This window comes from Coregonus clupeaformis, chromosome 30 (genome assembly GCF_020615455.1).
Source record: "Coregonus clupeaformis isolate EN_2021a chromosome 30, ASM2061545v1, whole genome shotgun sequence".
NCBI lineage: Eukaryota > Metazoa > Chordata > Actinopteri > Salmoniformes > Salmonidae > Coregonus > Coregonus clupeaformis.
In genome coordinates, this window is record NC_059221.1 from 7,947,220 (window position 1) to 7,973,756 (window position 26,537).

A 26,537-nucleotide genomic window follows, 5' to 3' on the forward strand; every position below is an offset into this window, starting at 1 on the left:
AGCAAAAGGGGGGAGCAACTCAATATTAGGAAGGTATTCCTAATCAAATCAAATTTTATTTGTCACATGTGCCAAATACAACAGGTGAAATGCTTACTACAAGCCCTTAACCAACAATGCAGTTTTACTTTGATTTTTTTTACAAAAATAAGTTTAAATAATGTAAATAAATGTTACACAATATAATAACAATAACAAGGCGGTACCAGTACCAAGTCAATTGTTCAGCAGTCTTATTGCTTGGGGGTAGAAGCTGTTAAGGAGCCTTTTGGACCTAGACTTGGCGCTCCTGCCATCTAGGACCTTGCCGTGCGGTAGCAGAGAGAACAGTCTATGACTTGGGTTGCTGGAGTCTTTGACCATTTTTTGGGCCTTCCTCTGACACCACCTAGTATAGAGGTCCTGGATGGCAGGAAGCTTGGCCCCAGTGATGTTCTGGGCCGTACGCACTACCCTCTGTAGCGCCTTACGGTCGGATGCTGAGTAGTTGCCACAACAGGCGGTGATGCAACCAGTCAGGATGCTCTCGATGATGCAGCTGTAGAACTTCTTGAGGATCTGGAGACCCAGGCCAAATCTTTTCAGTCTCCTGAGGGAGAATAGGTGTTTTCGTGCCCTCTTCACGACTGTCTTGGTGTGTTTGGACCATGATAGTTTGTTGGTGATGTGGACACCAAGGAACTTGAAGCTCTCAACCTGTTCCACTCCAGCCCCGTCAATGAGAATGGGGGCATACAACACAAAATCAATGTGTACTATCGTGTGTGTGTATGCATGTGTCTGTGTCTGTTTTGCTTTGACAAAACCAGGGCCTGTAGACTCTTTGTTAAGTGTTGCAGTCATTTCAGTCGCTGTAGTAGCTGTCGTGTATAGTGTTGAGTCATCCACATACAGTGGGGGAAAAAAGTATTTAGTCAGCCACCAATTGTGCAAGTTCTCCCACTTAAAAAGATGAGAGAGGCCTGTAATTTTCATCATAGGTACACGTCAACTATGACAGACAAAATGAGAATTTTTTTTCCAGAAAATCACATTGTAGGATTTTTTATGAATTTATTTGCAAATTATGGTGGAAAATAAGTATTTGGTCAATAACAAAAGTTTCTCAATACTTTGTTATATACCCTTTGTTGGCAATTACACAGGTCAAACGTTTTCTGTAAGTCTTCACAAGGTTTTCACACACTGTTGCTGGTATTTTGGCCCATTCCTCCATGCAGATCTCCTCTAGAGCAGTGTTTTGGGGCTGTCGCTGGGCAACACAGACTTTCAACTCCCTCCAAAGATTTTCTATGGGGTTGAGATCTGGAGACTGGCTAGGCCACTCCAGGACCTTGAAATGTTTCTTATGAAGCCACTCCTTCGTTGCCCGGGCGGTGTGTTTGGGATCATTGTCATGCTGAAAGACCCAGCCACGTTTCATCTTCAATGCCCTTGCTGATGGAAGGAGGATTTCACTCAAATTCTCACGATACATGGCCCCATACATTCTTTCCTTTAGACGAATCAGTCGTCCTGGTCCCTTTGCATAAAAACAGCCCAAAAGCATGATGTTTCCACCCCCATGCTTCACAGTAGGTATGGTGTTCTTTGGAAGCAACTCAGCATTCTTTGTCCTCCAAACACAACGAGTTGAGTTTTTACCAAAAAGTTATATTTTGGTTTCATCTGACCATATGACATTCTCCCAATCCTCTTCTGGATCATCCAAATGCACTCTAGCAAACTTCAGACGGGCCTGGACATGTACTGGCTTAAGCAGGGGGACACGTCTGGCACTGCAGGATTTGAGTCCCTGGCGGCGTAGTGTGTTACTGATGGTAGGCTTTGTTACTTTGGTCCCAGCTCTCTGCAGGTCATTCACTAGGTCCCCCGTGTGGTTCTGGGATTTTTGCTCACCGTTCTTGTGATCATTTTGACCTCACGGGGTGAGATCTTGCATGGAGCCCCAGATCGAGGGAGATTATCAGTGGTCTTGTATGTCTTCCATTTCCTAATAATTGCTCCCACAGTTGATTTCTTCAAACCAAGCTGCTTACCTATTGCAGATTCAGTCTTCCCAGCCTGGTGCAGGTCTACAATTTTGTTTCTGGTGTCCTTTGACAGCTCTTTGGTCTTGGCCATAGTGGAGTTTGGAGTGTGACTTTTTGAGGTTGTGGACAGGTGTCTTTTATACTGATAAGTTCAAACAGGTGCCATTAATACAGGTAACGAGTGGAGGACAGAGGAGCCTCTTAAAGAAGAAGTTACAGGTCTGTGAGAGCCAGAAATCTTGCTTGTTTTTAGGTGACCAAATACTTATTTTCCACCATAATTTGCAAATAAATTCATAAAAAATCCTACAATGTGAATTCTGGATTTTTTTTCCTCATTTTGTCTGTCATAGTTGACGTGTACCTATGATGAAAATTACAGGCCTCTCTCTTCTTTTTAAGTGGGAGAACTTGCACAATTGGTGGCTGACTAAATACTTTTTTTCCCCACTGTATTTGAGCCAGTAAAGTGGGCTTTACTATTCTTAGGTAGCGGAATGACTTTTGCTTCCCTCCAGGCCTGAGAGCACACACTTTATAGTAGGCTTAAATTGAAGATATGGCAAATAGGAGTGGCAATATTGTCTGCTATTATCCTCAGTAATTTTCCATCCAAATTGTCAGACGCCGGTCACTTGTCATTGTTGATAGACAACATTTTTTTCACCTCTTTCACACTCACTTTACGGAATTCAAAATGACAATGCTTGTCTTTCATAATTTGGTTAGATATACTTGGATGTGTAGGGTCAGCGTTTGTTGCTGGCATGTCATGCCTAAGTTTGCTAATCTCGCCAATGAAAAAAATAATTAAAGTAATTGGCAATATCAGTGGGTTTTGTGAATAATGAGCCATCTGATTCAATGAATGATGGAGCTGAGTTTGCCTTTTTGCCCAAAATTTCATTTAAGGTGCTCCAAAGCTTTTTACTTTCATTCTTTATGTAATTTATCTTTGTTTCATAGTGATGTTTGATGTTATTCTATTTGCAGAGTTGACGCGACTGTGTTAGCCAGGGATAAGAACATTGCCAGCCTGCATAGCACTAACAACCAGGTTTAGTGGAAGGATACAATAGTATGAATTGACTTATCAAAATTAAACTCTCAATGAAAACATGCCATTTTTACCAGTAAATGTGTGCTTGTTTTCTTTGGCAACCGTGGTATAAGCGGGATAAACGCCTCTGCTTTTTACATTATCTGGAACTAATAAACTCGGGCAGTACCAAGTTGTCTATTATTTCCAGATAATGGACAAAGCATCAGTGTTCATCCCTTACATGTATGTGTGTATGTAAATGTATCCGTGTCTCTCTGGGTCTATCCGCTCTTTTCTTGCTGGGTTCGGTCATCTCCTTTCTGCCTCTGTCTGGTGCAAGCTGCAGCCACCTTATGACGAAGTTCACCGTCTCTCCATCTGTAGCCTTGGATGTGAAAGTGTTTCTCCTGACAACACCTTTGAATAACAGAAAAAAATTAGCAAAATAAGTAGTTACAACAATTAGTCAGATTTTGACACCACAAAAAAATTATTGGAATCACAATCCAGACCTCGAATGTGAAGCACATCAACACAACCCAATAACCACAGAGGTTTTCAATTTCAACACTGAGTCAAACACATCAAGAGATATAAATATGTGCCTGTTGTAGCGCCACCGTGTGGTCAATCTGATTGTGCTTGCATATGTTGAGTCTTGACAGGGTTTGGAACATGTGTATCAAGTTTGGTTACAATACAAATATCTGTGTCTGATTTATATGCATTTATGTGCCAGACCATGCCCACATTAATGTTTATTGGTCAGTTGACATTGAAGTTGAGATTGAAAATGGTTAAGGTTGGGTAAGGGATTTGGTTATGTGTAAGGTTATGGTTTAGGTTGGGACGTCCCAAGGATCCCAGATAGCACGGACCATAAACATATAGGAGCTATGGATGCAAGCTGGAAACACTCATCACTCAACCTATAGAATGTTGTTTTACATTATACTTATAGTTATTATTAGTGGAAAGTTAAAATGTATTGTATACCAGAATGGATGGACTGTAATTGTTGTTCAACAAATAATACGTTATTATGAGTGATAACATAATACGTCTCTGGCTGTGAACAGTGAGTATTTGGCACATGGTGGTGGAAGATGGAGACAGTCAGTCAGGGAGGCTGAGGGTGGAGAGAGAGAGTCTGCTGGAAGACAAACAAGAAGACATGTATTGCACATCGCTATACATGGGGTTCAAGTGAGGAATGGGATCAGCTGGAAACTAATCATTCAACCTATAAAATGTTGTTTTACAATTTTCTACATTTTGTTATGTTACAGCCTTATTCTAACATTGATTAAATTGCTTTTTTAAATACATTTTATTTACGAAATATCATTTTTACATAAGTATTCAGAACCTTTACTCAGTACTTTGTTGAAGCACCTTTGGCAGCGATTACAGCCTCGGGTCTTCTTGTATATGACGCTACAAGCTTGGCACACCTGTATTTGGGGAGTTTTTCCCATTCTTCTCTGGAGATCCTCTCAAGTGCTGTCAGATTAGATGGGGAGCGTTGCTACACAGCTATTTTCAGGTCTCTCTAGAGATGTTCGATCGGGTTCAATACGGGCTCTGGCTGGGCCACTCAAAGACATTCAGAGACTTGTCCTGATGCCACTCCTGCTTTGTCTTGGCTGTGTGCTTAGGGTCGTTGTCCTGTTGGAAGGTGAATCTTCACCCCCAGTGTCAGGTCCTGAGCGCTCTGGAGCAGGTTTTCGTCAAGGTTCTCTCTGTACTTTGCTCCGTTCATATTTCCCTCTATCCTGACTAGTCTCTCAGTCCCTGAAAAACATCCCCACAGCCACCACCATGCTTCACCATAGGGATGGTGCCAGGTTTCCTCCAGACGTTACGCTTTGGATTGAGGCCATTGAACCTTGGATTCATCAGACCAGAGAATCTTGTTTCTCATGGTCTTAGTCCTTTAGGTGCCTTTTGGCAAACTCCAAGTGGGCTGTCATGTGCCTTTTACTGAGGAGTGGCTTCCATCTGGCCACTCTACCATAACGGCCTGATTAGTGGAGCGCTGCAGAAATTGTTGTCCTTCTGGAAGGTTCTCCCATCTCCACAGAGGAACTCTAGAGCTCTGTCAGAATGACCATTGGGTTCTTGGTCACCTCCTTGACCAAGGCCCTTCTCCCCAGATTGCACAGTTTGGCCGGGAGGCCAGCTCTATGAAGATTCTTGGTGGTTCCAAACTTCTTCCATTTAGGAATGATGGAGGCCACTGTGCTCTTGGGGGACCTTCAATGCTACAGACATTTTCTGGTACCCTTCCCCAGATCTGTGCCTCGACACAATCCTGTCTCGGAGCTCTACGGACAATTCCTTCGACCTCATGGCTTGGTTTTTGCTCTGACATACACTGTCAACTGTGGGACCTTATATAGATAGGTGTGTACCTTTCCAAATTATGTCCAATCAATTGAATTTCCAATCAAGTCGTAGAAACATCAAGGATGATCAATGGAAACAGGATGCACCTGAGCTAAATTTTTCACACAGCAAAGGGTCTGAATACTTATGTAAATAAGGTATTTCTGTTTTGTATTTTTAATACATTTGCAAAAATTTCTAAAAACCTGTTTTCACTTGGTCATTATGGGGTATTGTGTGTAGATTGAGATTTGTATTTACTTAATCAATTTTAAAATAAGGCTGTAACGTAACAACATTTGGAAAAAGTCAAGGGGTCTGAATACTTTCCGAAGGCACTGTACTTAGTTAATTTTATTTTTTTATAGATTTTATTTTCAATGAAAGTAGACAGCAGCTGAGTGGCCCATTGACTGTATAGGGTCAACCGTGAAGTTTCGCAAAACGACTTATTGTTTTGTGGTCGACCACTAGCTAGATCCAAATAATTCAGGTAGCTGACGTTACACAGAACCACCGGGACCATATGAAAAAAATTAATGTTGTATGTGTTACTGTAAATCAACGTTTAGCTGCCATAGTACTACACATGAAACGAAATTAACCATTATCATCATCATCATCAAATCTTGGAGCACTCTTTTCCATCTCCGCTCGAGACCAGTTGGGGAGTCCTTTGTCACTCACTGGACATAGCTAGCTAACGTTAGCTAGCTAGCTAGGTTAACTGGGTGCTTTCTTGCCTAGTCTTAGCTAGACTACTGATGTTTTACAAACAAAAACACTAGCTAGCTCAATTAACTACCTAATATCACATAGGCTAGACCCTGAAATGTATTGACTTAGCTAGCTACCTCTTCTCTAGCAGTTAGCTAAGATAGCTAGCTAACATTAACGATAGCTGACATTAACTGAGAAACTCTGACAACAACCATGACCAGTCCAGAAATGAAGCTAGCTACAATGTTAAAAACTAATTAGCGACTGCAACAAAACACACTACTAGAAATACAATAGGTAGAATTACCTATTTTGAACTTTTTGGTATCTTCTCCGGCTGGCCTCGACTGTTAACCAACTGACCGACTCTCACAACGACCATTGGAAAGTCGGGCGCCGAAGCCAGCTCGAGCTGCAAGGCAGACGGCTCGAGCAGCTGAGGCCACCGCTGCTGGATCTTTTATTTTTGGGTGCTTTAAAAGAATGCTAGCTCCCTATTAAGGATACTTCAGCAAGCATTGTTGTTGGCAATTGACGATACATGTATGCTGCTATTTGCTATGTAGAAAATTAACAATCACAGCTTTGTAAAACAGACAGGAAATAGTAGCCTATTGTTGACTTGGTGATGTGAGGTCTCAATCTTGAATTAAACTTGTTCATATTTATGTTCAGGTTCAGCAAAAATGTGGCATGCAACCTTGGGTTATGACATAGAAACACTATGACAAAGTTACACAGTTGGTGATACAATTCATAACTTACCCGGTTTAGATACACAGTTTTATTTTCTTCTGTCTTCTCAGAATGTGCAGGCAGCCCATTGCTACTGTCAAAAGTTCCATGCAGGAAAATGTTCGATGTCTCACAAATATAAGGTGTGCAAAAATAATACATGTGACATTAAGCAGACACTTTTATCCAAAGCGACAGTATGCATGCATTCATATTTTTGTTTGTGGCCCCAGGAATCAAACCCACAATCATGACGTTTCGAGAGCCATTGACTGTCACGGTCGTTTTTTATTTTGCCATTTTAATAGGCTATAGACTAAATTTATAACAGTTTAATAAGCTATAGCAATAATTCAACATGCATGGTTGTAGGCTGCATCACTCCTTCAGCCTAGGTAGCTGATTATCAAATGGAAGATATAGGCCTATGCATTCGTCCAGTCTGCGCTCTGCGGTCGCCAGGCACGCTCCACTATTGATATCATTAGGCCTACGTTTTTAGAAAATACTATTATTCTACCTCCTAGGCTACAACACAGTGCAATGAGGAATTCATTATTGTTAGTTCACAATTATTGTCTAGACTGTAAACTGCAGTGTTCGGATCACAAGGAAGAACATTTGTGAGATGCAGACCAAATGAAAAGATGCTCGAGGAGTGCTTGATGCCATCTGTCAAGCATGGTGGAGGCAATGTGATGGTCTGGGGGTGCTTTGGTGGTGGTAAAGTGGGAGATTTGTACAGGGTAAAAGGGATCTTGAAGAAGGAAGGCTATCACTCCATTTTGCAACACCATGCCATACCCTGAGGACGGCGCTTGATTGGAGCCAATTTCCTCCTACAACAGGACAATGACCCAAAGCACAGCTCCAAACTATGCAATAACTATTTAGGGAAGAAGCAGTCAGCTGGTATTCCGTCTATAATGGAGTGGCCAGCACAGTCACCGGATCTCAACCCTATTGAGCTGTTGTGGGAGCAGCTTGACCGTATGTTACGTAAGAAGTGCCCATCAAGCCAATCCAACTTGTGGGAGGTGCTTCAGGAAGCATGGGGTGAAATCTCTTCAGATTACCTCAACAAATTGACAACTAGAATGCCAAAGGTCTGCAAGGCTGTAATTGCTGCAAATGGAGGATTCTTTGACGAAAGCAAAGTTTGAAGGACACAATTATTATTTCAATTAAAAATCATTATTTCTAACCTTGTCAATGATTACATTTCTTACTCTTCCTAACCTATTTTGCTATATTTCCTATTCAAACTCATTTAACATTTCTAAGTGACCCCAAACTTTTTAACGGTAGTGTACATATTACCTCAATTACCTCGACTAACCTGTGCCCCCGCACATTGACTCTGTACCGGTACCCCCTGTACATAGCCTCCCTACTGTTATTGTATTTTACTGCTGCTCTTTAATTATTTGTAATATATCAAAAAAAATTTACTTAACACTTATTTTTCTTTAAAAAACAGTTTTATTGGGTAAGGGCTTGTAAGTAAGCATTTCACTGTAAGGTCTACACCTGTTGTATTCAGCGCATGTGGCAAATGACATTTGATTTCTGTTTTTTTATTTTTATAAATGTGCAATAATTTCTAAAAACCTGTTTTCACTTTGTCATTATGGGGTATTGTGTTTAGATTGATGAGGAATTTTTATTTATTTAATCAACTTTTGAATAAGGCTGTAACACTTAACAAAATGTGGAAAAAGGGAAGGGGTCTGAATACTTTCCGAATGCACTATATATGACTATACATTTTGGCATGTATTGAGCAGTGTATGGTGCGGTACCAGTATGGCCACTAGAGACCGCCACTCGCTTGTTCTAATGTGGTTGCTTCTTCTATGGTGGGCTTGCAATATGTTGCAGTTCAGAGAAGTTTGCCAAGTGAGTCAACAGCAAGACAGAAGCACCAACAAATACATTTCTTACCTTTATTTTGAAGGTAAGCAAGTGGCAAAGCACACTATTCAAAAGAGTAATGTTTCCGTAGTATGTACATGTTTGTTATATTGTTATGTTGCGTTTTCATGTTATGAATTTATAAAAGACTGCTAGCTAATTTAGCCGATAGCCTGCTAGCTGATAGCCCCATAGCAACACTAACTTCCCTATCAACGGTCCATGAGCAGCAGCTGTGAACTGTGAATGAATGAGACAATGAAGCTGGCTAGCGATCTAGCAAAACAAATGTAACCAGATAATGTATTTGATTAATTATATTGTTATGTTGACTGTATAATTATATTACATTTGGATATTTATTGTGAATCCATATTTGTGTTGTTATTACTTTTATCTATGAAATGGCAGTTGAGAAAAGTTTGCTAAGTGAGTCAACAACAAGACAGAAACACCGACATAAAACATTTCTTATCCTTCTTTTGAAGGTCTTGGTTCCCTTTCTTCAACTCCACCACACTATATGTGTAACATTGGCAATGTTCAAATTCATAGACTGCGAGGTGGATTTTTGATTGATGGACTCCTCACATCAACAGAATTTTAAAAGGACTGCTGGCACCAGCAACGTAATGTCCTACCCACATAATTATGCTAAGATCAGGTCAATCTAACAAAAACTGAGTCGAGGTGGGAAGAAATGTAATACGCTGTGGCACTCAAGCGTTGACTTGGCAAATTGAAAGTGGTCCTAGTACGGAGCCCTGAGGCACTCCGGGGCAAGAGTCAGACATACTTGTGGGATTTCTTCTTGTTGGCTCCGTCTGGGCCCTCTCCACAGTCGTAGGCCTGGATGGTGAAGGTGTGCTCCTTCTGGAGTTCACAGTCCAGTTTGTCCTTCGCCCGAATGACCCCCTCGCCCGTGGACTTATCCAGGACAACTGCCTCAAAGGGGACATTCTGCCCATGGATCCTGAAGCCGCAAATCTCACCTGAACAAGTCAAGAATCGAAAAGGTGTTTGTTCAGAATAACATGGACAGGTGGGAAAGATCATTCTTGAAGTCTAAAGTCATATTAGTAATAAAACACTATAAACACAAACTTTAACAGGGGTGATAGTAAGGCGGTACGGCCTATCACAATTAATACAACATGCCCAAAAAACTATAGGCTATTACACCATTATTTAACATTACTGTATGTCAGCCACATGAAAAATTAGCGAATTGACTGGAAAATAGGTGGTATACGCTCCAAATTGTGTTGTGGTTTGAGGAGAACACTTACATTTTGTCAAGGCGGAGATTAGTGGCCGAGACGCTCGCGGACAAGGTCGGAGATGAGTGGCCGAGAATGAGGCATGCATCAATTCAGGCTACAATGGTAGGCCTAATGACAATCGCAGAATGTCATTACAATACACGTAGGTGTTTTGTAACTGATGTCTCTTTCCATTCATCAAATTGCGTACGCACAGTGCACTGTTGGGGTTTGGATGCTGAAATTATTTAGCGAGTGAACAAATGTGCGTATTCACTGTCTTTATCATTGGGTCAGTGTCACTTTCATTTGTTTTTGGACAATCATTTCCTCTTCAAGGTTAGATGGATGTCCTATTGTATTTGTGTCTCCCCTTTTCGTAGGCCGATTATATGGATCAGACAACATCGTTTTTATTTATCTGTTTGTCAGTGTGAGCAGAGTAGGCTACCCTGTAATTTTTGTAGTAAGCCTATTATTTTTTTTATGCGTGCGCGCACTTGGGTGTCCCATACCGGTGAGAAATTGAATCTACTTTCACCCCTGAATTTAAATAAGAACAGCCAAAGGTTTTGGCAGCCAGGGATTTGTACATTTGGGGGCAGGGGGGGGGGGATGTGTCTGTGGAGGAAGCCAGAAGCACTGTCATATGGGTGAGTACTTGAGAGGGGAGAGGGAGGGAGGGGGAGTGGGGACATTTAGTATAAGAGTGGGCTGAGTGATCGTCCAAGCCAGTTCATCACATCACATCACATCCAGTCATGCAGGTTGAAACCAAGAAAAACACTGAGTGTACAAAACATGCTCTTTCCATGACATAGACTGACCAGGTGAATCCAGGTGAAACCTATGATCCCTTATTGATGTCACCTTTTTAAGCCTTGAGACAATTGAGACATGGATCATGTATGTGTGCCATTCAGAGGGTGAATGGGCGAGACATAAAATGTAAGCGCCTTTGAACGGGGTATGGTAGTAGGTGCCAGGCACACCGGTTTGAGTGTGTCAAGAACTGCAACGCTGCTGGGTTTTTCAAGCTCAACGGTTTCCTTTGTGTATCAAGAATGGAAGCATTGGAGTCAACATGGGCCAGTATCCTTGTGGAACACTTTCGACACCTTGTAGAGTCCATGCCCCGATGAATTGAGGCAGTTCTGAGGGCAAAAGGGGGTACAACTCAATATTAGGAAGGTGTTCCTAATGTTTTGTGCACTCAGTGTATGTGGACAAGCATTTCACAGGAGTCCTTTACATCCCAGCAATTAAATTGATCAAACCAAACCAAAATCGGAGTACAATCTTAAAATTGGGACATTTCGATATGTCAGGCTAAATTACAGGGCTATTTCAGAAGAACAAAACAGAAAAAGAGTGAACAGAGGAAAAAGAAAAGAAACCCAAAACAAAATATTAAATGTTTATAGTAGAAGTAATGTGAAAGGATTATGATAAAGTGGTCCGGCATCAACGGCATCAAAACCTAACACTGTGAAGAAAAACTATATTAACAAAATAAAAGTTCTGCTGTTATAAGCCATAAGAAATTCATTTTTGAGTGAGGGAAGTCTTCCTGTGCAATTTTGTCACTCGCCCCAAACTATTCAGAAATGAATACAAAATGAAATCATAGAGGATCAAGCCAGTACAATAACAGTTGTCCAACAAAAGTACTGGATGAGAACTGGGGTTAGAAATATCAACTTGCTTGACATCCACATGAAATGACAACTACAGCCATACTAATGCTAGAGATTAGTGGTGGAGAATTAACAAAAGTCTTCCACTAAGGAAAAAATGCAAAAACAGAACCCTTACAGCAGAAAGAGTTTGCATTAGTTAACAATCTCAGCGATTTTGCTTTGAAGAATCTAGAAATGTCAAATTGCCAGTGGTCAGAATCATGATCATAAGTCCTGGTTATTCAGTGAAAATCACCTTCAATATAAAAAAAAGTTATACCTGCACATTTCTATCAATTTGGCTCTTTTTCGAGAAGCACCAATGATTAAGACGATATTTGTATGCTGTTTATTGGCAATACATAATATTACACTATGATGCTACACTATTCCCAACATTTATCATGGGTTTCACTAGCTGGTGTTTTCTTAAATAGTCAACTTAAGGCAGAATTTTTCATCTAAAGTAATCGTCTCAAATTGGCTTTGATTTCTGTCTTGGTTGATTGTTAATGATGAATTAGCCCAAACGACAGACATCTTCGAGACCAACTCCTGACTTAAGCACCTTTCTTGTCCCTGATTGTGGCAGAAATACTGTTAGGGTCTGCAAACTACAATGGATGTCTCATGCATAGATATTTCTAAGTACGCACGGCCCCACATCACACTTTCATCCTGTTGTTGTATTTTCAATACATTTGGGGTGAAAGAAAAGTAAAAGTTTAACAAAAACTAGAGGTATTTCTAGAGGAATTTCTGTGTATAAGTGTGGATGCTAGTTTGCGTTAGTGGGTTAATAATAATCGAAAGTGAGCACAAGGCAGGAGAAAGAGCCCATAATCACCTTCTTTGGTGATGGTCACCTCAAAACTTTCTACAAGAAGGGAGAGAAGATAAACCCAGGTCAGTCAGAGGAAAGGTTGAAGTTCAGAGGTTATACAGAGAGGACAGGATACATACTTTTTCCAAATATGGATACACATTCATATTGAGAGAGTTTGGATTCAAGTTTGATGTGCAAACCAATATACAGCCCAAAAAGCCCTATGCTCAGGGGGAAAGTAAGGAGAGGTTACAAATAAACATTACAGAAAATGCTTCCACTGCCAAAAGATTTACCATGACTCATGCTTAGAGGCACCAACCAACAAAATCATTGGTGAATGCCAGAGAAAACAAATAAACTTAGGATGGTAGCTTACTAGCCTATTTCCGAAGGATTGGACACAGTAACAACAATACAGCATACATCTCAGCAGACCTGTAAGGCTGTTGTTACCTTACTACGTTTTTATTAGTCTAAATAAAAACGTAGTTCACAAAAAGCGATCTTATGTTATCGCCATTAAACTGTACTCACAGAAAACGTGCTACTTGAAAACCAAAAGTTAACATTTCACACACAGCGCAGAAATACAACTTCACACAGCATACTCCTAACCCTAGACAATAAAACATTGATTTCCCATTAGGGGATGCTGTTCAGGTCCAATCAAGTGATGGGAGCTTTGGGCCTCCCCCACCCCACGCTCTCCCCTGCCCTAATGACCAAGCTGGAGCTCAGGAAATTCCACCCACAGCCTACCCTGTGCCTCAGCTCTAGCTACATGCTCCCTCCATTTTCTAAAATACCTCACCCCAGCACAAAGTGTATTGATTCTAGGCCCCTTGACCTGCAATACAAAGGGCATCGATAGTGGATGCAGTAAGAATAAAATAAAATATAATTTGCCACATGCACAGAATACAACAGGTGTAGATCTTACAGTGAAATGCTTACTTACATGCACTTATCCAACAATGCAGTTTTAAGAAAAATAAGTGTTAAGTAAAAAATAATTAAAGAGCAGCAGTAAAATAAAATAACAGTAGGGAGGCTGTATACAGGGGGTACCGGTATACCCTCTGTACTACCCTCTGTAGTGCCTTGCGGACGGAGGCCGAGCAGTTGCCATACTAGGCAGTGACACAACCAGTCAGGATGCACTCGATGGTGCAGCTGTATAACTTCCTGAGGATCTGAGGACCCATGCCAAATATTTTCAGTCTGCTAGGCTTGGTTGTGCCCTCGTCATGACTGTCTTGGTGTGTTTGGACCATGATAGTTTGTTGGTGATGTGGACACCAAGGAACTTGAAGCTCTCAACCTGTTCCACTACAGCCCAGTCGATGAGAATGGGGGCGTGCTCAGTCCTCTTTTTTTTCCCTGTAGTCCACAATCATCTCCTTTGTCTTGATCACGTTGAGGGCGAGGTTGTTATCCTGGCACCACAAGGCCAGGTCTCTGACCTCCTCCCTATAGGCTGTCTCATTGTTGTTGGTGATCACTGTTGTGTCATCGGCAATCTTAAATGATGGTGTTGGAGTCGTACCTGGCCATGCAGTCATGGGTGAACAGGGAGTACAGGAGGGGACTGAGCATGCACCCCTGAGGGGCCCCCGTGTTGAGGATCAGTGTGGCAGATGTGTTGTTACCTACCCTTACCACCTGGGGGCGGCCCTTCAGGAAGTCCATAATCCAGTTGCAGAGGGAGGTGTTTAGTCCCAAGGTCCTTAGCTTAGTGATGAGCTTTGAGGGCACTATGGTGTTGAATGCTGAGCTGTAGTCAATGAATAGCATTCTCACGTAGGTGTCCCTCTTGTCCAGGTGGGAAAGGGCAGTGTGGAGTGCAATAGAGATTGCATCATCTGTGATCTGTTGGGGCGGTATGCAAATTGGAGTGGGTCTAGGGTTTCTGGGATAATGGTGTTGATGTGTGCCATGACCAGCCTTTCAAAGCACTTCATGGCTACAGACGTGAGTGCTACGGGTCGGTAGTCATTTAGGCAGGTTATCTTGGTGTTCTTGGGCACAGGGACTATGGTGGTCTGCTTGAAACATGTTGGTATTACAGTCTCAGTCAGGGACATGTTGAAAATGTCAGTGAAGACACTTGCCAGTTGGTCAGCGCATGCTCGGAGTACACGTCCTGGTAATCCGTCTGGCCCTGTGGCCTTGTGAATGAAGACCTGCTTAAAAGTCTTACTCACGTCGGCTACGGAGAGCGTGATCACATAGTCATCCTGAACAGCTGATGCTCTCATGCATGCTTCAGTGTTGCTTGCCTCGAAGCGAGCATAGAAGCGATTTAGCGCCTCTGGTAGGCTTGTGTCACTGGGCAGCTCGCGGCTGTGCTTCCCTTTGTAGTCTGTAATAGTTTGCAAGCCCTGCCACATCCGCCGAGCATCGGAGCCGGTGTAGTATGATTCAATCTTAGTCTTGTATTGACTATTTTCCTGTTTGATGGTTCGTTGGAGGGCATAGCGGGATTTTTTATAAGTGTCCGGGTTAGAGTCCCGTTCCTTGAAAGCGGCAGCTCTACCCTTTAGCTCAGTGCGGATGTGGCCTGTAATCGATGGCTTCTGGTTGGGGTATGTACGTACGGTCACTGTGGGGACAACGTCATCGATGCACTTACTGATGAAGCCAGTGACTGATGTGGTGTACACCTCAATGCTATCGGAAGAATCCCAGAACACATTCCAGTCTGTGCTAGCAAAATAGTCCTGTAGCTTAGCATCTGCGTCATCTGACCACTTCCTTATTAACAGAATCACTGGTGCTTCCTGCTTTAGTTTTTGCTTATAAGCAGGAATCAGGAGGATAGAGTTATGGTCAGATTTGCCAAATGGAGGGCGAGGGAGAGCTTTGTATGCATCTCTGTGTGTGGAGTAAAGGTGGTCTAGAGTTTTCTTTCCTCTAGTTGCACATTTAACATGCTGGTAGAAATTAGGTAGAACGGATTTAAATTTCCCTGCATTAAAGTCCCCGGCCACTAGGAGCGCTACCTCTGGATGAGTGTTTTTTCTGTTTGCTTATGGCCTTGTACAGCTGATTGAGTGCAATCTTTGTGCCAGCATAATTATATTTTTTTTTTTTAGGGGGTAGATCAGCTTTAATATTGCAGATAGATTGTAACTTCCATCAATGTAATTGTCTGCATCACTTCTAATCCCCCATATGTTTTTTTCTCTCGCATATATACATATACAGTGGGGAGAACAAGTATTTGATACACTGCCGATTTTGCAGGTTTTCCTACTTACAAAGCATGTAGAGGTCTGTAATTTGTATCATAGGTACACTTCAACTGTGAGAGACGGAATCTAAAACAAAAATCCAGAAAATCACATTGTATGAATTTAAAATAATTAATTTGCATTTTATTGCATGACATAAGTATTTGATCACCTACCAACCAGTAAGAATTCAGGCTCTCACAGACCTGTTAGTTTTTCTCTAAGAAGCCCTCCTGTTCTCCACTAATGACCTGTATTAACTGCACCTGTTTGAACTCGTTACCTGTATAAAAGACACCTGTCCACACACTCAATCAAACAGACTCCAACCTCTCCACAATGGCCAAGACTAGAGAGCTGTGTAAGGACATCAGGGATAAAATTGTAGACCTACACAAGGCTGGGATGGGCTACAGGACAATAGGCAAGCAGCTTGGTGAGAAGGCAACAACTGTTGGTGCAATTATTAGCAAATGGAAGAAGTTCAAGATGACGGTCAATCACCCTCGGTCTGGGGCTCCATGCAAGATCTCACCTCGTGGGGCATTAATGATCATGAGGAAGGTGAGGGATCAGCCCAGAACTACACGGCAGGACCTGGTCAATGACCTGAAGAGAGCTGGGACCACAGTCTCAAAGAAAACCATTAGTAACACACTACGCCGTCATGGATTAAAATCCTGCAGCGCACGCAAGGTCCCCCTGCTCAAGCCAGCGTATGTCCAGGCCCGTCTGAAGTTTGCCAATGACCATCTGGATGATCCAGAGGAGGAATGGGAGAAGGTCATGTGGTCTGATGAGACAAAAATAGAGCTTTTTGGTCTAAACTCCACTCGCCGTGTTTGGAGGAAGAAGAAGGATGAGTACAACCCCAAGAACACCATCCCAACCGTGAAGCATGGAGGTGGAAACATCATTGTTTGGGGATGCTTTTCTGCAAAGGGGACAGGACGACTGCACCGTATTGAGGGGAGAATGGATGGGGCCATGTATCGCGAGATCTTGGCCAATAACCTCCTTCCCTCAGTAAGAGCATTGAAGATGGGTCGTGGCTGGGTCTTCCAGCATGACAACGACCCGAAACACACAGCCAGGGCAACTAAGGAGTAAGAAGCATCTCAAGGTCCTGGAGTGGCCTAGCCAGTCTCCAGACCTGAACCCAATAGAAAATCTTTGGAGGGAGCTGAAAGTCCGTATTGCCCAGCGACAGCCCCGAAACCTGAAGGATCTGGAGAAGGTCTGTATGGAGAAGTTGGCCAAAATCCCTGCTGCAGTGTGTGCAAACCTGGTCAAGACCTACAGGAAACGTATGATCTCTGTAATTGCAAACAAAGGTTTCTGTACCAAATATTAAGTTCTGCTTTTCTGATGTATCAAATACTTATGTCATGCAATAAAATGCAAATTAATTACTTAAAAATCATACAATGTAATTTTCTGGATTTTTGTTTTAGATTCCGTCTCTCACAGTTGAAGTGTACCTATGATAAAAAATGTACAGACCTCTACATGCTTTGTAAGTAGGAAAACCTACAAAATCGGCAGTGTATCAAATACTTGTTCTCCCTACTGTACATATACATACATACATACAGTGGGGGAAAAAAGTATTTAGTCAGCCACCAATTGTGCAAGTTCTCCCACTTAAAAAGATGAGAGGCCTGTAATTTTCATCATAGGTACACGTCAACTATGACAGACAAATTGAGAAGAAAAAAATCCAGAAAATCACATTGTAGGATTTTTAATGAATTTATTTGCAAATTATGGTGGAAAATAAGTATTTGGTCACCTACAAACAAGCAAGATTTCTGGCTCTCACAGACCTGTAACTTCTTCTTTAAGAGGCTCCTCTGTCCTCCACTCGTTACCTGTATTAATGGCACCTGTTTGAACTTGTTATCAGTATAAAAGACACCTGTCCACAACCTCAAACAGTCACACTCCAAACTCCACTATGGCCAAGACCAAAGAGCTGTCAAAGGACACCAGAAACAAAATTGTAGACCTGCACCAGGCTGGAAAGACTGAATCTGCAATAGGTAAGCAGCTTGGTTTGAAGAAATCAACTGTGGGAGCAATTATTAGGAAATGGAAGACATACAAGACCACTGATAATCTCCCTCGATCTGGGGCTCCACGCAAGATCTCACCCTGTGGGGTCAAAATGATCACAAGAACGGTGAGCAAAAATCCCAGAACCACACGGGGGGGACTCAAATCCTGCAGTGCTAGACGTGTCCCCCTGCTTAAGCCAGTACATGTCCAGGCCCGTCTGAAGTTTGCTAGAGTGCATTTGGATGATCCAGAAGAGGATTGGGAGAATGTCATATGGTCAGATTAAACCAAAATATAACTTTTTGGTAAAAACTCAACTCGTCGTGTTTGGAGGACAAAGAATGCTGAGTTGCATCCAAAGAACACCATACCTACTGTGAAGCATTGGGGTGGAAACATCATGCTTTGGGGCTGTTTTTCTGCAATGGGACCAGGACGACTGATCCGTGTAAAGGAAAGAATGAATGGGGCCATGTATCATGAGATTTTGAGTGAAAACCTCCTTCCATCAGCAAGGGCATTGAAGATGAAACGTGGCTGGGTCTTTCAGCATGACAATGATCCCAAACACACCGCCCGGGCAACGAAGGAGTGGCTTCGTAAGAAGCATTTCAAGGTCCTGGAGTGGCCTAGCCAGTCTCCAGATCTCAACCCCATAGAAAATCTTTGGAGGGAGTTGAAAGTCCGTGTTGCCCAGCGACAGCCCCCAAAACATCACTGCTCTAGAGGAGATCTGCATGGAGGAATGGGCCAAAATACCAGCAACAGTGTGTGAAAACCTTGTGAAGACTTACAGAAAACGTTTGACCTGTGTCATTGCCAACAAAGGGTATATAACAAAGCATTGAGAAACTTTTGTTATTGACCAAATACTTATTTTCCACCATAATTTGCAAATAAATTCATAAAAAATCCTACAATGTGATTTTCTGGAAAAAAAATGCTCATTTTGTCTGTCATAGTTGACGTGTACCTATGATGAAAATTACAGGCCTCTCTCATCTTTTTAAGTGGGAGAACTTGCAATTGGTGGCTGACTAAATACTTTTTTCCCCCACTATACATACATACATATATTTCCCTTTATTACTTTCCAACCTCACCATCCCCTCCCTAATTGGATTAACTAGTGAACAACAATGCTTAGGTCTCTACTTCATGCTTATACATACTTTATACATTTTATGGACACAGTCACTAATTATATTTTGTTTGTTTTTACTCCTGAACTTCCTCCGATCATTTTCATGATGTCCATCTGGTATGCTTCTATATGCCATAACTTTCTAACTGTGCTCTTTCACAAAAGCTCACAATATATAACCTATATACTTATTATGGACACAGCATGTCTTACACTAGTTCTCTTGTTGTTATTAGTCCCATCCTTCAGCACCATTCAACACCTCCCATCTATCTCTTAACACCATCCATATTGGATTTCTATTTGCCATATATTTTTCAACTGTACTGTGATGTTTTACAAAAGTTCTGAACCTTTCTATTCTCATTGTTTCTACAGTTTGTGAATTGAAAATAAACATCTTTGCTAAAAGTATTATTATATTATTGATCGATTGACTATGACTTTTCAGATCACCCAGTAGTGTTATCTGCAGGGTCACCTCGTAGACTTGCACCTTTTCTTGGTGACTATGGTCCCAGCTGCCTTGAGATCATTGACAAGATCCTCCCGTGTAGTTCTGGGCTGATTCCTCACCGTTCTCATGATCATTGCAACTCCATGAGGTGAGATCTTGCATGGAGCCCCAGGCCGAGGGAGATTGACAGTTCTTTTGTGTTTCTGCCATTTGCAAATAATCGCACCAACTGTTGTCACCTTCTCACCAAGCTGCTTGGCGATGGTCTTGTAGCCCATTTCAGCCTTGTGTAGGTCTACAATATTGTCCCTGACATCCTTGGAGAGCTCTTTGGTCTTGGCCATGGTGGAGAGTTTGGAATCTGATTGATTGATTGATTGCTTCTGTGGACAGGTGTCTTTTATACAGTTAAACTGAGATTTGGAGCACTCCCTTTAAGAGTGTGCTCCTAATCTCAGCTCTTTACCTGTATAAAAGACACCTGGGAGCCAGAAATCTTTCTGATTGAGAGGGGGTCAAATACTTATTTCCCTCATTAAAATGCAAATCAATTTGCGTTTTTCTGGATTTTTTTGTTGTTATTCTGTCTCTCACTGTTCAATTAAACCTACCATTAAAATTACAGACTGATCAGCAGGGGATCAAATACTTTTTTCCCTCACTGTATGTTATGTCCTAGGTGATGGAGATCAGATCCACCCTGTTCACCTGAGACACAAATACTCTGGTCCCCCGTTGTAACCATTTTCCCAAGCATCTCCATGCAGTCATACCTTTGATTATTTTGTGCCACAATAATAAGCCCCCTCTCTGATTGTCCGAGTGCGACCCCCTCCCCATGGGTTACTGCAGCCAGTGTTGCCAGCACTGCCACTACCTGGGTGGAGGTACCCCACCGGAATCCCCACCGGCTAGGTACATGGTCGTCAAGGTTCTCATTAGCAGCTTTGAGAACTTCCTTGTATATTATGCTCCCCTATCGGGGCTCTGGCTTTGTAGGACCAACCCTGCCAGGCAGGCTCAGAATCTTGAGGGGGCGTGCTGCTCAAGTAGGTTTCTGACCGCATGTATTTATCTGTTTAGGCTGCATATAGGCAATTCACAGCAGGTCCATAAAACAGATGGTAACTTCTCTTTGGTGTATGGGTCGCTCATGTGGGTGTCCAGGATATAGGGTTGATAGGACAATAAAAAATAGATTACATGTATACTCTATTTAAAAATGTATATCCCACACCTACACAAAATTGAAAGCTCCCTCTCACAACCCCTGCTCATAAACACCCGTTGGCTCTGGGATATGCAACCATTTCCCCTCTCACTCACTTAACGCCAGACTTTTCCAAACACAAAAACGCACTCCACATGGCTGATTGCGGAGGATATGGGCCGAGCACGCGCCTGAATCCCACACCTGCCGCAAGGGGGGAAAGGACGCCAGGGAGAACACAGGACCAACCCCAACAACCGTCCGCCAAAACAACAATTGCCTGCCAAAAATGCAATGTTCTAATTAGTTGTATTTGAAGATGTATTATTATGCTTGTTATCTTTTCTTGTTATATCGTCTTATCCTTTTATAAAATACTATACATGTTCTTTAATATTACAATCCCTATCATGGCTAGTATTGGGTGTTCCATTATTCGACTCCTCTATTAGAACTTTCAGAATAGCCATGGAGTAATCTTTGTGTCTCGGAACATTTGGTTGTCAATATACAGTTTATCGACAACGAGTGCAACACGTTTCCCTTTTAATCTATTTTCCTTGAAGATTGGATACAGAACTTTGCGCCTTTCTGCAATCTCCCTTGGAAACTGATCATTCATGCCTATTTTCGTGCCAGCAAGTCTTTTACCTAGGCTTTTAACCATTGCTTTATCCTTTAAAAAAAGCAAATTTGGCAACGATTGGACGCTCGTATTTCTGTCCTCTTTGTCCGAAACGGTGTACACGTTCGAGTTGGATTTTATCGACAGCCTCGAGTGGAATCTGCAGCGCTGTAAGAAGGAAGTCCTTCACAATATTCTCAGTTACTTCTCCCTCTTTTTCCTGAATACCCGTAAGTACTAGGCTTCTCTCAGAAGGTTGTTCTCCTTTTTAAGTTCCCTAACGTCCGTTTCCATCTTAGTGACTGTCACTTTAATTTTTTGGTTTCTTTCTCCATTATCGCTGCTTTTTCGTCACTCATTTCAAGACTAGCTTTCAACTCCTTTACATCCTTACTGACCAGTTCTAGTATGCCCAGTTTGTCATTTATCGACTTCAACAGGTCGCTTTCCACACTTACCAGACCCAGTGGTGAAAAGCATAAATCGTCTGTATCAGTCGACGAGTCGCGTTTTCTCTTGGTTATTGGTTCTCCTCGTTTATCTTCCGACATGTTTGGGTGTTGCGAGTTGTAATATTTGTTGATATATTTCTCTAACCTTATGATTTGTTTTGTGTTATTATCCAGATTGAATTTTATTAACTGCGAATATATGAAATGCTAATATTTAGTCTAACTTACTGATTTTGAATATTATGTTTTTATCTTGAGGTGATTTGTACCGCTGTCTATTCAATACGCCATCTTGTCTCACTTTTGTTGCCAGCGGTTTAGACATTAATGGCTGTGTGTTGAGTTATTTTGAGGGGACAACAAATTTACACTGTTATACACTGCTTTACATTGTAACAAAGTGTCATTTCTTCAGTGTTGTCACATGAAAATATATACTCAAATATTTACAAAAATGTGAGGGGTGTACTCACTTTTGTGAGATACTGCATGTATGTATGTATGTATGTATGTATGTATGTATGTATGTATGTATGTATGTATGTATGTATGTGTGTGTGTGTGTGTGTGTGTGTGTGTGTGTGTATGTATGTATGTATGTATGTATGTATATGTAAATCTGTGTACCCGACCAATAAACTTTGATTCATATTTGATTTGTAGTTCATCATTTTGCTTTATCGCTTAGGCTATGGGCTCAAATATAAGGCAAATATATTGTGTGCCACGTTGTAAAGTTATTATTTTATTTGTCAGATGGCCATTGACTTTAATTCTAGCCGTGGGCTCTTGATAAATGGTTTTAAAACAATGGATTGTACATTTTTTTAACCAAATCTCTAACACTTGATATAAATAATTGCAATTAACACTATCAAAAGCCTTTTCTGCATCTAAGCTGACTAATAGTGCTTCTGTACCGGTTTCCTTAATCTGATTGATGATACAGTGGGGAAAAAAAGTATTTAGTCAGCCACCAATTGTGCAAGTTCTCCCACTTAAAAAGATGAGAGAGGCCTGTAATTTTCATCATAGGTACACGTCAACTATGACAGACAAATTGAGGAAAAAAAATCCAGAAAATCACATTGTAGGATTTTTAATGAATTTATTTGCAAATGATGGTGGAAAATAAGTATTTGGTCACCTACAAACAAGCAAGATTTCTGGCTCTCACAGACCTGTAACTTCTTCTTTAAGAGGCTCCTCTGTCCTCCACTCGTTACCTGTATTAATGGCACCTGTTTGAACTTGTTATCAGTATAAAAGACACCTGTCCACAACCTCAAACAGTCACACTCCAAACTCCACTATGGCCAAGACCAAAGAGCTGTCAAAGGACACCAGAAACAAAATTGTAGACCTGCACCAGGCTGGGAAGACTGAATCTGCAATAGGTAAGCAGCTTGGTTTGAATAAATCAACTGTGGGAGCAATTATTAGGAAATGGAAGACATACAAGACCACTGATAATCTCCCTCGATCTGGGGCTCCACGCAAGATCTCACCCCGTGGGGTCAAAATGATCACAAGAACGGTGAGCAAAAATCCCAGAACCACACGGGGGGACCTAGTGAATGACCTGCAGAGAGCTGGGACCAAAGTAACAAAGCCTACCATCAGTAACACACTACGCCGCCAGGGACTCAAATCATGCAGTGCAAGATGTGTCCACCTGCTTAAGCCAGTACATGTCCAGGCCCGTCTGAAGTTTGCTAGAGTGCATTTGGATGATCCAGAAGAGGATTGGGAGAATGTCATATGGTCAGATGAAACCAAAATATAACTTTTTGGTAAAAACTCAACTCGTCGTGTTTGGAGGACAAAGAATGCTGAGTTGCATCCAAAGAACACCATACCTACTGTGAAGCATGGGGGTGGAAACATCATGCTTTGGGGCTGTTTTTCTGCAAAGGGACCAGGACGACTGATCCGTGTAAAGGAAAGAATGAATGGGGCCATGTATCATGAGATTTTGAGTAAAAACCTCCTTCCATCAGCAAGGGCATTGAAGATGAAACGTGGCTGGGTCTTTCAGCATGACAATGATCCCAAACACACCGCCCGGGCAACGAAGGAGTGGCTTCGTAATAAGCATTTCAAGGTCCTGGAGTGGCCTAGCCAGTCTCCACATCTCAACCCCATAGAAAATCTTTGGAGGGAGTTGAAAGTCCGTGTTGCCCAGCGACAGCCCCAAAACATCACTGCTCTAGAGGAGATCTGCATGGAGGAATGGACCAAAATACCAGCAACAGTGTGTGAAAACCTTGTGAACACTTACAGAAAACGTTTGACCTGTGTCATTGCCAACAAAGGGTATATAACAAAGTATTGAGAAACTTTTGTTATTGACCAAATACTTATTTTCCACCATAATTTGCAAATAAATTCATTAAAAATCCTACAATGTGATTTTCAGGATTTTTTTCTCTCATTTTGTCTGTCATAGTTGACGTGTACCTATGATGAAAATTACAGGCCTCTCTCATCTTTTTAAGTTGGAGAACTTGCACAATTGGTGGCTGACTAAATACTTTTTTTCCCCACTGTATGTAGATATCTTCTGATGTTATCTTGGGTTTGACGACCTCTAATTAACCTGGTTTGGTCCAACTCAATTAGATCAGGCATAAAGGTTTCATGTCTCTTGGTAATAATGAAGGTATATAGTTTATAATCATAATTCAAAATTGAGATTGGCCTATAATTACTGACATGATCTTTGTCCTTACCCTCTTTTGGTATGACAATTATTGATGGCTTCCATCCATGAGTGAGGGGCTTCACCTTTTTTAAGGATCCAATTAAATTAGGATACAAGTAAAGGAATAAATTCTTATACCATTCTGATGGAAATTTACATTTACATTTTAGTCATTTAGCAGACGCTCTTATCCAGAGCAACTTACAGTTAGTGAGTGCATACATGCATTTTCATACTGGCCCCCCGTGGGAATTGAACCCACAACCCTGGCGTTGCAAACGCCATGCTCTACCAACTGAGCCATCACGACCTGGAGATTTATTAGCTAGAAATTGCATTCATCACTTCTTCAGTTGTAATTTCAGAGGTAAGGGTGTCATTCTGTGATTCACCTATAGAAATCTATGAACACCTTCATTTGACCTATATCTGATGCCTGTTGTTGTGTATATAGACCCCTATAGTATCCCTCAAATGTTTTTTCTATGTCGTCTTCTGGATCATGAAGTAGATGATTTGTTGAGGAGCTCAATAAAGGAGAATTTGAGGAGAATGTGTTGCTTGCTTAATCGTCTAGCCAACCTATACAGATGTCTCTAGCCTATTCAGAGGCACATTAGAGAGTAAGTAACGCAAATATTGTCATGTTTGTGTCCGTGAAATGCAGTTCAGGGCATGGCTGTTTCTATGGCTGCTGTGCTCATTTTCAAGCTTGCTACTAGGGCTTAAAAACCTACCATTGCTGCCCCTGCCCCAGTGAACCCACCCACACTTGTGTGTGGACACATGGACACAGAATGTCACAACCACACCCATGCATGCACACATCAATGATGTAGGGCACACACCACCATACCATTCTCACACAGACATTCACGCTGTGGATCCAACGTCACTGCCCGGCCCATCGAGTACAGTGGCTCTGCAGTGAGCCTTGTTTGTACACAGAGGGGGATTGGCAGGAGGAGGTTTGGCAAACCACTGACAGTCACCCCGGCTGCCACGCGAGGCCAGATTGTCGGCCCCTGGGAGAGCCAGTTTGCCAGGACACACTGTCCATTTCCCTTCCTCATCAAAGGGGTGCGTGGCATACAAAGAAGAAAGGAAAGCGCGGAGCGCTCTATTGAACTCCAATTTACTACAAGAGGAACCAATCGTCGTGCAATGAATGGGAATAGTGGTTTTATTCCTCTTCACGTTGAGTTCTCTATTGGGTGCACGTTTTGGTTTTTGCCTAGCACTACACAGCAGATTCAAATAATCAAAGCTTGATGGGGAGTTGGTTATTTGAATCAGCTTTGCAATGCTAGGGCAAAAACCTAAACGTGCACCCAGGGGTGTCCCCAGGACCGAGTTTGGGAAACCCTGGTCTAGAACACAAACAGTAACAGAATTCTTATATTCTTGAGTTGTTTTCTCTGAGGAAAAACAGTTCACCCATCTCAGTTGATTAAGTACAGTAAATTCAAAAAAGGGGCAAGGGCAAAATAAGGGAGATGGGAGAGTTGTGTAGGGAGTACTGAAGATCACAGAATGCACGAGATAGAGAAGGGGGGAAAGCCATTCCCAATGCCCCAGCGCTATAGCCAAAGTCAATCTTGTGTGATTAAAAAAAGTCCCGACCGTAATGCCGTCTTGGCACATGCGCACTTTAAATTGTGCCCCTCGTCGGAGATAAACATTAAAAGGCGAAACTTCTGATTGATCTGGATATGAAAAGGTTCTTATGATGGATATGAGGACCAGCTGCGTACCACTGTGTCGTAAAAAACAAATCTAATATGCAACTTCTCCCCTGGCTAGATTTGGAGCATAAACTGGGTGGTGCATATCCACTTCAATTAATGTAGAGTGTAAGACTGGATATTGCAGAAGTAGCACCGATGACCTTGGCCTTTTAGGGATACTTCGGGATTTTGGCAACAAATCACTTTATCTACTTCCCCAGAGTCAGATGAACGCATGGATACCCCTTTTATGTCTCTGCATCCAGCATGAAGGAAGTTAGAGGTAGTTTTGTGAGCCAATGCTAACTAGTGTTAGCGCAATGAC

General features: G+C 42.0%; 1 protein-coding gene across 2 annotated transcripts in view; it reads right to left on the reverse strand.

Moving 5' to 3' along the window:
• Positions 1-26,537, reverse strand: part of LOC121546009 (calsyntenin-1) — a 119,949-nt gene that overhangs the window by 57,143 nt on the left and 36,269 nt on the right. Inside the window, exons 3-4 of one of the 2 annotated variants that reach the window (XM_041856970.2) lie at positions 12,621-12,650; positions 9,629-9,824 (exon numbers count right to left, since the gene is read on the reverse strand). In XM_041856970.2, the coding sequence (XP_041712904.1) occupies positions 9,629-9,824; positions 12,621-12,650 (226 nt within the window). The remainder of the gene's footprint in view (positions 1-9,628; positions 9,825-12,620; positions 12,651-26,537) is intronic. The other variant, XM_041856971.2, reaches the window with a different exon arrangement.